The following is an 11,741-nucleotide window of genomic DNA, read 5'->3' on the forward strand; positions in this document are numbered from 1 at the left end:
AAATAAAATAATAATAAATGATCTGTGATAATAATTAGAACTATAGTAGCAACAATAGTAAAAGTAATAATAAAATAATTACAATAATTTTTAACGGAAACTCCCGTTAACTTTGAAATAAATAAACACCAGTTATATAACAATAGTAATAATAATAATAATAATAATAATAATAAAATAATTATAATAATAACAATAGAACATATAACAAAACATTTTTAAATTAAATTAAATTATTGTTATTATTATAATTATTTTTCATTTTTATTATTATTATTATTATTATTATTATTATTATTACTATATTATTATTATTGTTACTATTATTGTTATAATTTATTATTATTTATTTATTTTCAAAATAAATGTTTTTGTTATTAATACAATAATAATATTAATAATAATGACAATAATAATAAGTAAATAAATAAAATCACATAGAATTGAAGAAAACACTCGAATAAATAAAAAAAATTATTGCAAAATTTTTTATTCGAAAATTTATTTTAAAAAATAATTCAATTGATTCCAAAAAACAAAAATATGATTTATTTCTAATGAATTGTTTTTTTACAATGTTAATTACGATAAGTATTATTTACGTCAAATTTGTAATGACTCCAAAGTAAAAACTTTAGAATAAATTAAAATACATATTCTTTTAATTACAGAAAGTTAAAAAAAAAGTTGATTATAAAAGTTGTAATTATAATTTTTTAAAACTATTTTGTATTAAATATTATGTTTTATTACTAAAATGGAACATAATTAATAAAAATTATTTTTAATTTATTATTAACATTATTTATTTATAATTATTATTATTGTTCATTATTATTATTTAATTAAAAAAATAAAATTTCAATGTTTGTTTATTTATTTTATTAGTTAAAAATTAAATTTAATTGAAAATTTTTTTTAAAAATTTGTTTTCAATCTTTTGTAGTAGAGTTTTTAGTAGACATAATTAGTGTTTAAAAATACTTATATATAATTAATAAAATATTCTTTACATATTTAATTTTTTTATGCAATTAATTAATTAATTTTTAATCTACAAATTTTTAAAAAAGAAAAAATTGATAGACGATAAAAAAATTACTTTAACTAATAAAATATAATTATTGACAAAATTTTAACGCTTCAAAAGAAGGTTAATTGTCAATTGCAATTTTTTCGGATTGTGTAATACATTTCTTTTTAAATAATGACTATGCAATAGTAATATCCTTATATCAGAATTGAAAATTTTTGCAAAGAAAAAAAATATATTAGATAACAGAACTAATTTCCAGATAAATAGAACAGAAGTTCAGAAAAAAACTATTCATCGTTTAATTATTATTTATACATTAAACTGTTAATTATTTTTTTAAACTTAATTAATAATGTAAAATTAATAAATAAATGTTAAAATTTAATGAGTATTAAACTATTATATTTTATTTATTTTTTTTAAATTAATTTATTAATTATTGAATTAAATTAATACTGGATTGAAATGAATATCAACTTAAAAACGCATAATGTATGAAATAACTAAAAAGTATAGAATAAAAAGAAAAATTCTCGTAAAACTGAACCAGTTTGAAAAAAAATAGAATCAGAAATGTGGGTGACCTTCTTGGATAAATTTTTGTTTTTATTTTCTTTTTATAAATTATCGAAGAGTGGAAGAAGTGATTCTTTCAAATCAGTAAAAAAGAAACTAAAAAAATTTTTTTTTAATGATAGGAGTTTTTTCCCAACATTCTTTGTTTCTAAAATGAATGAAAAGTAAAAAAATGTAAGGAGAAAAAAAACTAAGTTTATAAGCGTAATAAACAAGGAAAAATGTTCATTTATCAAACATGTTTCTATATACATTGATTTTTTTTCTTTTTATTTACACATTCGTGTATAATTTTCCTAAATTAGTATGTAAGTGATTTTTTATATATTTTTATTTTATAATATATATATATATATAAACGTTCCTCGAACATAATCTTTTTATTATTTTGTTAAATTATCGAAGAATCCTGTCCTTCGACTGTCGTGAGAATTTCATGCTAATGAAGGTCCTTCTGATATATAAATAGCATTTTATTATGCATACGAAGATCAATTTTTAAAAAAAATTTATATATATCTCAAACAAAATTAATAACCCTAGATAAGAAGACATACTCGTGTGTTAATCGCAGACCAAAAAAATGGTACTAAAAATTCTGGAAAAATTGGATCTAAAAAAAATTTTTTTTACTTCACGACAAAAATTTTATTTATAATAAAAAATATTTTTTTTCAAACCACTGACAATTAAAAAAGAAACATTAAAAAATATATTTGTTGATAAGAATTTTTGTTTCAACTCTTTGTTTCTAAAATGAATGAAGAATAAAAAATTAAGAGAAAAAAAAAGTTTAAGCGCAATAAACAAGAAAAAATAAAATATTAATAAAAAATAATCATATTTTTTATTATTTATATTTTGAAAATTAAAACCATGAGAAAATGGGTGAAAAATAAAATTTATTTTTTATTTTTATTTTTGAAGAATTCTTTTATAATTTATTTTTTTTCTATTGATTTGTATTATAACTTCGCTTTTAATTATTGAAAAAATTTTCATGACTAAAAATTCTTTAATCAAAAAATTTTTGTTTGATGAATTAAATTCCATTTTTTCATTTTAATTAAAGAAGTGAATTAAATAATAGTTATAATGAATAATAAACACAAAGGAATTTAGAGAAAAAAATTCCTTTTTTTGTTTATTTTGTTTGTGAAACAAATTTTCATTAGTTTTTTATTCAGGGAATTAGATTATGATTAATTAAGCTTGTCATGAAACAAAAAGTGAAAAGCTAATTATACTATTGTTCGTTAATCGACTCTTCAGTTTTCAAAGAAGTTTATATTTCAATGAAACAACTGGTTTCATAAGATTTTATTATATAATTAAAAATAAGATAATCTTCTTTATCACCTTCCTTTGGCAATTTTTTCCGATTAATTCTATAAAAAATACAATTTATACAATTGAAAAAGACAAATTTTCTTTAATTATTTTATTATTATATAATTAATTTATTCGTTAATTGGTTATTTTTCTTGTTTTTATATTTTTTTATATTTATTTTAAAATATCCGTTTTTTTAAATAATTAAATGATACCTATTTATTTGAATTGAAAAATAAAATATTTATTCATTAACAATTATTTTTCTTGTTTCTTAATTTTTTTTTGTATTTTAAAATATATATATTTTATTTAAATAATATTTATTTGAATAGAAAAATAAAATTTTTGTTAATAATTTATTCAGAATTTATTATTTTTCTTGTTTCTTTATTTTTTTAAGGTATTTTAAAATATTTATTTTATTTAAATAATATTTATTAGAATAGGAAAATAAAAATTTATTTAAAAATAAATATAAAAAATATTTATTTATTTTCTATTTGAAATTTTAGAAAAAATTCAAGAAAATTAAATTAAAAACAGAAAGATTAACAAAACAATAAAATTTATATTTCAAATATTTATTTATTTTTTTATTTTATTTATTTAAATAGTAAAAATAAAAATTAAACTTTAAAATAAATGTGAAAAATACTGGAAGCAAGAAAATTCTTTAATGAATTTGATTTCTTCACTTTCATGAAAAATTCATCCAAATTTTTGGAATTTACTGTTTTTGTTTTTTTTAATAAATAGAGGAAAAAAAAAGAAATATATTTGAATGAAGAGAAAAAAAAATTTTGTATATAGTTAATAATAAGGAAGTGACCTTGGCATTTTTTCACATTCTCCAAATATTAATATGAATATCAAAACTTGCTAAAAGAATTTAAAATATAGGCCTTCAACTATAACTCATTCAATGACGAATTGAAGAGAACTTTGAGTGGAGATTTAAATGTGTGATGTCATGATTTGTGTCTATAGGTATTGAAGGACCACCAAAAAATATAAATACGACGACATAAAAAATAATTTCTACTATTGTGTTATCGTCTTTAGTAAGAGTTGTGGGGAAAATTCGAAAAATACTTTAAAAAAATTAAAAAAAAACAAAAAAAATAGAAACAAAAAATAAAAATGTCACGATTGTTAATTTTTGCAGTATTAACAATTTGCATTGCATTTAATTATGCAGCTGATTTTTATCCGACTAAATATGATAACGTTAATATTGATGAAATTCTTAATAATTCAAGAGTTCGTAAACAATATTCGATGTGTTATTTAGGCACTGGACCGTGTGTAACGTCGGATGCGACATTTTTTAAAGGTAAAATTATCCTTTTATTATTTTTGATTAAAAAAATTAATTCATAATGTAAAATTAATAATAAAGTGTGCAAAATTTAATTTAAATCATTTAAAAAAATTGAGAAAGTAATTTGTTTATTTTTTAATTAATTAATTTATTTATTAATTGTATTTTTATGTACTGCATTTTTTAATTTTTTAATTTATTTAATTAAAGTACATAAGGGCAAGGCCCTTGAGATTTATAACAATTAATCTAAATTAAATAATTTAAAATAAATAATTACAATGACTAATTAAAATTTCATACTAATAAAGTAAAAAATTTTAATTAAATTAATTTTTAAAAAACATTAATTAAAAAAAATTTTAATAAAAAATTGTTGCTATTTTCAAAAAAAAAAAAATTATTTCCCCAAGAGTACTTAAGCTTTATTATTTTCCAAATGATAAATGAAATAAATTAATAATTTTTTCCTATTTTCAAATAGAGTTTGAAAAATTTTAGAAAAAATTTAATTTTGAAATTAAGATATTTCCTGAAATGAAATTAAGAAGTTGATTATTTTCCAAATGATAAATTAAATAATTTAATAATAATTCTAATAATTTTTTTCTCTTTTCAAATAATTAATTTATTAATTAATTTGGATAATTTTAGAAAAATTATTTAAAAAATTTTAATAATTGATTATTTTCCAAAATGATAAATTTTTTTCCTCTTTTCCAAAAATCATCAGCAATTTGAAACATTCTATTAGAAAAAATATAATTTAAAATTCATTTGGATTTTTATAATAATAAATGTGCAAAATAATTTTTTTTTAATTTTTCAAAGTGCAGAGACTTCCGCTTCTCTCGTAATAGAAAAAAAAGAATACTTTTTTTACGTTTCTTACGAAATATTGACCATGAAATTAATAAATTTAAACCAGTTTCGATATACAATGTCAAGACATCGGTTGTCGACCTTTCAAACAAGAAAAAATGTTTAAGGCGAAAATTTACAAACTGACATAACTATCAATCTTATTCATATATTTTTTTTTGAATTAACAATTTTTCAATGCAATAACCTTGTCATTGATTTTTCAAAAGAATAAAAATGGAAAATTCCCTTCATTGCTCTTTAGTAATATATATAAATGATTAAAATCTAATAATTATTAACAGATTAGTAAATATTTCTAATTAAATTAATTAATTTAAATTAAGTGTATTTTTTAAATTTTAAATTAAAATTAAAAAATTTTTAAAACAATAAATTTATTGTATTAAATATTTAATTAATTATTATTTCTTAGTTCTTATTTAATTTTTGTTTCTTTTAATTTGCCTTTTTTTTATTTCCTCTATTTTTTACTTTATTCTTTATTTTTCTACTTTTATATTTATTTAACAAATTTATTACGTAATAAAATATGTGATTTTACTTTGTTATTTATTTAAATTATAATTTATTCTTTATAAATATTTTTTTAACAAAAAGGTAATAGAAAAAAATAATAAATAAACAAATAAATAAAAAGTAGTTTTATTTTGTTTTTTTATTTTAGATTTTTTGTTTTATAAAGTAAGAAAAAATAAATAGCATAAAAAATAAAGAAAAAAAATAAATTAAAAAACAAAGTAAGAAAAATAATTTAAATTTAAGTTAAAAATAAATATATACAATAAAATAATCGATAACTTCTCTTAACTGTTGATAAATAAAATAATATTAATTAAATTATAAATAAACAATTAATTATTGCAATGTATTTTTTTCGCAGAAATCTTCACAGACGCAATAGCCACAAAATGCAAAAAATGTACAGAGAAGCAAAAGGAGATTTTTGAAAAAATTGTCGTTTTTTACATGAGAGAGGAGCCAGAAGTATGGAGAACTATATTAGGAAATCTAATTAAAGGAAGACGATCATCGTAGACTTCAATTTATTAATATAGAAATTATATAATTGACAATTTTTAATAGTTCCTTGCAATACATTTTTTTATTAATAAAAAAAAGTTATATTCATTTTTTCTATTAATAAAAAAAATTATATTTATTTTTTTTAATTAATAAAAAAATAATTATAATTATTTTGGAATAATTTGAAAATACTTGTTAAAACAATATATAGAAATAATAATTTCTGAATTCCGTCCGGAGATTATAGATATAATAATATTAGCCAATTTATTTAATTTTATAAGACCACAAATATATAAAATTACAAATTTGAAAAATAAAAATTCAAAGAAATTGAAAACTTTTTAGCGTTTAATAAAACTGTAATTAATTATCAATTCTTATGAATTATTCATGAATTCATTTCAATGACACGAGATGAGCAAAAAAAAAAAACTGAATAGAAAAAATCTTCAAACTATTCTCGAGATAATTGTGAAAAAATACAGTAAATATATTTATATAGTAATTTATTAAAATATTATAATTGTGAGATTATATTGTATTTGAAAACATTTTTTTGCAAGTCAATTATTTGTTAACCAGCAATTTTTACTCATTTTGCAGTTTTGTATATTTTTTGTTTACAAATTTGAAATTATACACATTATGCAACTCAATTCTAAATATTTCATTTCATTTATTTATTATAAGCCTATAATAATTTTTTTAAATGTAAATTTATAATTTTTTTTAACTGGAAATTGAAGAAAAATTAATTTAGAAAATAGAATGAAAATAATATAATATAATAATATTATTGTTATTATTATTAAGAATTTTAAATAATTAAATACAAAAATAAAAATTAAAATAAAAAAAGAAATAATAATTATGAGAATAATTTAATGAAAGATTTTGCACTAAAAAAACTAATTTAATATCAATTGAATTCCTTTCTGAGAAAATTATTCAAACTTGATGATACAAAGTAAAGATAATTACAAGGGATTAAAAGATATTACTTTTTTATACGAAAAATAAGACAAAAAATCCGTTAAATTGTTACATTTAGAATTTAAATTGTATATTTTTCAGACCAATTTCAATTTTGTAAAAAACTATTTATGGAAATTTGTTTAACACGCGAACTCATTATTTAACTAAGAAAAATAACATTTTTTGAGAAGAAAAGACTATAATATAAAATTCATTATTTTTGTTTAATTATACGTATTTATTTATTAAAAACAAAGATAGAAAAGAAATTATTTAATTATTTCCGAAAAGAAATTTTTTTTTATTATTTGTTTTTGTTTATAACTTTCTATTGTAATTAAAGAAATTCTTTTACTCTTGGAGAGGAAGAAGAATTTTTTGCACTTGTTGAAGAACAAGTTGACCTCTTCGGCAAACCACGTGAATGACAATAATTTATATCTGACGTCATTCAGGATTCTTAAAAAGGGGGATTTGTATAAATGCAGAGGAGCATCTACCTTCTTTTGCAATCATCCTTCGTCAATTCAGCAAAAATTAATTATACAAAAAAAAGTTACTTTAAATTTATTTATTTAATTATTATTTTTTATTAACAAAAATAGTTGCTCAAAAAATGGCTAATGTGTCAGTTCTTCTTAGTTTACTATTAATTTCGGCTACGATTTATTTAACAAAATGTGAAGAAGTCAAAAAATATACGGATAAATATGATCATGTGGATTACGATGAAATTTTGAGCAATGATCGACTTCGAAATCAGTATTACAGTTGCGCTATGGGATCTTCTCGTTGTTTAAGTGATGATGCTACATTCTTTAAAGGTAAGACGAAATTTTTATAGAAAAATAAATTTTATACAAAGACGAATTTTGTAAAAAAATAAATTTCATACAAAGACAAATTTTGTACAAAAATAAATTTGGACAAATTTTATACAAAAAGAAAAAATATATATTAGAAATTAATACTAATTCATTTTTCTTCTTAAATTTTCTCTTTTTAATTTTTTTTTTTTTAAGTTTTCGAATTAGAAAAATATCTTTCACTAGAAGAAAGTATAAAAAAAAAATTTAATCGAAACAATATTTGAACGAAACAAAATAAAAATCGTAAGTCAATAAGTAAACAAAATAGAAATTGTATTTCAATAAATAAACAACATTGGTGAGAATAAGATTTTTTTTTATCAAAAAAACCAGTTGCGAATTATTAACCCTTTGAGGACCAGTGTTGCTTTCAGGCAACATGAACATTTTTTTATAAACTTGGGCATAAATTTCTTAATTTTCAAAACTGAATATTGAAACAATAATTTTCACATAGTCTGGAAAATTTCGTATCACAAACACTGGTCTTTAAGTAAAAAACTTCAATTTTAATATTTAAATTTATTTCTATTTTCACAGTTTTTATTTGAAATTATTATGCGAATTATTAAATTTGCGATGGAGAATTTTAAATTACATTCGAAGAGAAAAATATTTTGTTTTCATAATTAATATTTAAATTTATTTTTATTTACATAGTTTTTATTTAAAATTATTAATATGCGAATTATTTAATTTGACGACTGAGAATTTTAAATTACCTTTCGACGAGACAAAAATATTTCGTTTCCTTTTCCAATATAGTAATTATAATAAACAATTTTTTATGTTAAATAGATAAATTTCCGGAAGCATTGGTAACAAAATGCAAGTACTGCACTGAACCACAGAAAATAGGTTTCGATAAAATTGTCACTTATTATACGGAGAAAGAACCGGAAAAATGGAAAGCCGTTCTTGAGAAGACAATCAAAGATATTCAAAACAAGCCAAAGCAATAATTTATCCAATAGGTTCATCAATGTAATTGTATGTAATTTATCGATAAAACTTATGTTTACGAAAAACAATTTTCATTTGTAAATTTAATTGTACATTGCATCATTTAATTAAATATAAATATATTTAAAAAAAATGGTTGTTTTTTATTTTCATCAAAAGCATCACTTTCATTTCGTATGAAAATAATTATTTGGAATTATATTATATTTTCTTTGAAATTTTCTTATTTACTGTTGTCTGTAATTTTGTACGTTTAAATAATAATTGTCTTTGGTTTTTTTATTTTTGTATTTCTTCTCTGACTGATTAAAATTTATAGTGGAATTTTTTAAGTGTGTAAAATTATTTCTTTAATTTTCTTTCGTCTTCTATTGAAAGTGAATTTTAATGCAAAATTATTTCTTTAATTTCTTTTATCTTCTATTTTCAAAATTCAATGCTAAATTATTTCTATAATTTTCCTTTATTTTCAATTTTCAATATTGAATGCAAATTTAAAAAATTTAAATAAAAAGAAACGAATTTCTTTGAAGAATTGTTTCAGTTTCTTACTCTGATTTTAGACACTTGTTCCAAAAAATTCTTAATATCTTCACCAGAAGAATCGTATTTCGCCAAAAATTTGCTCCAATTTTCCGAATCATTTTTTTGTAAATATGTAATAAATTTAAGAGCGTACATTTTTACTGGAATTGGACATTTCTCACATTTTGTCTTTATCGCCGAGGGAATCAAAACTGTAATATAAAAGAATCGATTAGAATTAAAATAAGACAATATTTATCATAAAATAAAAATAAATTAATTAAAAATCAAATAAATTAGTAAGAATCGATTAAAATTGAAATAATGAAATTTTTTTTTAAATAAAAGTAAATAAATAAAATAAAAACAAATTAACAACAAATAAATTAAAAAGAATCAATTAAAATTTAAATAATGAAATTTATTATAAATAAAAGTGAATAAACAAAGTAAAAACAAATTAAAAATAGAATAAATTAAAAATAAAACAAGTTAAAAAGAATCGATTAAAATTGAAATCATAAAATTTATTACAAAAAAAGTAATTGAATGTGATTGATTCATTAATTTAAATGATAATTTGTTGCTATAATTTTTTAAATATAATTATAGTATTACAATAAACAAAAAATTATTCTTACTCACTTTTAATATTTTGTGTAATTGCGTCACATTCCGTCTCATCCAAAAAGCAAGAAATTATATTATTTCGTCGATCAAAGTCTCGCAGAATTTCATCAATATTAATTCCTTTCATTAGTGGATTAATTTGTGCGAAAATTGTGCCAAATCCAATGCAAAATGTCGTCAAATACAACGCAGTCTTCATTTTCTCTCTTTCTAAAAGAAAAAGAAACCATTAAATAATAATTGAAATTGATTAATTAACAATGGAAATTAATTAAATAATAATTGTAATTAATTATTTAATAATTGTACTTAATTACTTAATTAATAATTAAAAAGAACAATATAATTCCATATAGATATTTACCTATTAGGAGCAATAAATTGTAACTGTCGATTTTTTTTTAACTTTCACATTCAATTTATACGTCCGATTTTCGATGAAATAAAAATTTTTTTTTGTTGAAAAATTCTAAACAAAAGATACAAGAAAATATTTTCATTTTATACAGTAATTAATCGAAAATATGTGTGACACTTTTTTTCTCTCGATAAAATTGAATTGATAATTAAAATAAAACGTGCTTTTGATTGAAAATATTTCAGAAATCAATTTCTTTTCTTTTTTAATATTTTTTTTCAGATTTGTGAAAAAAATTTGATAATTGATTTTTTGGAAAATTAGTGAAGAATTTGTAAAAATGTCCAAAGTGTTTGAAGTTTATTCATCATTGTATAATTATGGGAATTAAAAAATTCCGTCAAATGTATACATTTATTGACCTGATTTTCTTTTTCATATTATGACCCTGCAAATGAAGGCTAAGCGAAGATTTGCTATTAAAGGCAGAGGTGTTTAAAAATAACTTGAGTACAAGACTTTTTTTTACAGAAAAATATAACCCACTTTTATATATTTTCTGTTCATTAATATTTATATATATATACATGTGTTTGTATATAGTGTAAATAATTAAATATATATAATATTCTGTGCCACTAATTTGTAAAATTACGTAAAATTACAATTTTCAATCACTTATTAATTATTATTGAACACGAAAATAATATTATTTATATTAATCACAGAAGTACAAAATTTACAAAAGAAAAAATATATTTATTTTATAGAAAAAGCTTTTCTCTCTGGTAGAGATATTTGTAGCAAGTGCAACACATTACACAAAATAGTAATGCTGAAAATGTGTACAAAATTTCTACTCTTTCTTTTTCTAAATTTTTTTTAAATTGCACCCAACGAAGTAAATATTACTTCAGTAAAAAAAATACTTTAAATTATAAAGGCACTTACAGTATTTTGTAATATTTGGCAAAATATTTTTTATATTTTACCAAATATTTGGCAATATTTTTGACAAAAAAAAAATTATTCCTCGTCATTGAAACATTACAAAAATATATTCGTTACTGAATTAATTCGATACAATTACAAAGTCCTTGATTTTGTAGCAAATAATTTCAAGGAAGTATTTTAATACCTAAAAAATTTGAATCAATTCAATATAATTACAAAGTCCTTGATTTTGTAGCAAATAATTTCAAGGAAGTATTTTATTTCCCAAAAAATTCCTTCTTTCAGGGA

At 18.7% G+C, this 11,741-nt stretch overlaps 3 protein-coding genes across 3 annotated transcripts; 2 read left to right on the top strand and 1 right to left on the bottom strand.

Moving 5' to 3' along the window:
* Nucleotides 1-3,964: 3,964 nt before the first annotated feature.
* On the top strand, nucleotides 3,965-6,268 carry LOC122504637 (ejaculatory bulb-specific protein 3-like). Its single transcript, XM_043615823.1, has 2 exons — nucleotides 3,965-4,280; nucleotides 6,034-6,268. The coding sequence occupies exons 1-2, from the start codon at nucleotides 4,088-4,090 to the stop codon at nucleotides 6,186-6,188; spliced, it is 348 nt and encodes a 115-aa protein (XP_043471758.1). The 5' UTR covers nucleotides 3,965-4,087; the 3' UTR covers nucleotides 6,189-6,268.
* Nucleotides 6,269-7,653: 1,385 nt separating this feature from the next.
* Nucleotides 7,654-9,119, top strand: LOC122504636 (ejaculatory bulb-specific protein 3-like). Its single transcript, XM_043615822.1, has 2 exons — nucleotides 7,654-7,978; nucleotides 8,822-9,119. The coding sequence occupies exons 1-2, from the start codon at nucleotides 7,771-7,773 to the stop codon at nucleotides 8,983-8,985; spliced, it is 372 nt and encodes a 123-aa protein (XP_043471757.1). The 5' UTR covers nucleotides 7,654-7,770; the 3' UTR covers nucleotides 8,986-9,119.
* Nucleotides 9,120-9,425: 306 nt separating this feature from the next.
* LOC122504638 (ejaculatory bulb-specific protein 3-like) lies at nucleotides 9,426-10,630 on the bottom strand. The gene is made up of 3 exons (XM_043615824.1): nucleotides 10,506-10,630; nucleotides 10,157-10,351; nucleotides 9,426-9,723 (listed from the first exon to the last, which is right to left on the bottom strand). Exons 2-3 carry the CDS (start codon nucleotides 10,338-10,340, stop codon nucleotides 9,527-9,529), a joined length of 381 nt encoding a protein of 126 aa, XP_043471759.1. The 5' UTR covers nucleotides 10,341-10,351; nucleotides 10,506-10,630; the 3' UTR covers nucleotides 9,426-9,526.
* Nucleotides 10,631-11,741: the final 1,111 nt, after the last annotated feature.

The sequence above is a fragment of the Leptopilina heterotoma genome, unplaced genomic scaffold, assembly GCF_015476425.1.
Source record: "Leptopilina heterotoma isolate Lh14 unplaced genomic scaffold, ASM1547642v1 Lhet_31, whole genome shotgun sequence".
NCBI classification, from domain to species: Eukaryota; Metazoa; Arthropoda; class Insecta; order Hymenoptera; family Figitidae; genus Leptopilina; species Leptopilina heterotoma.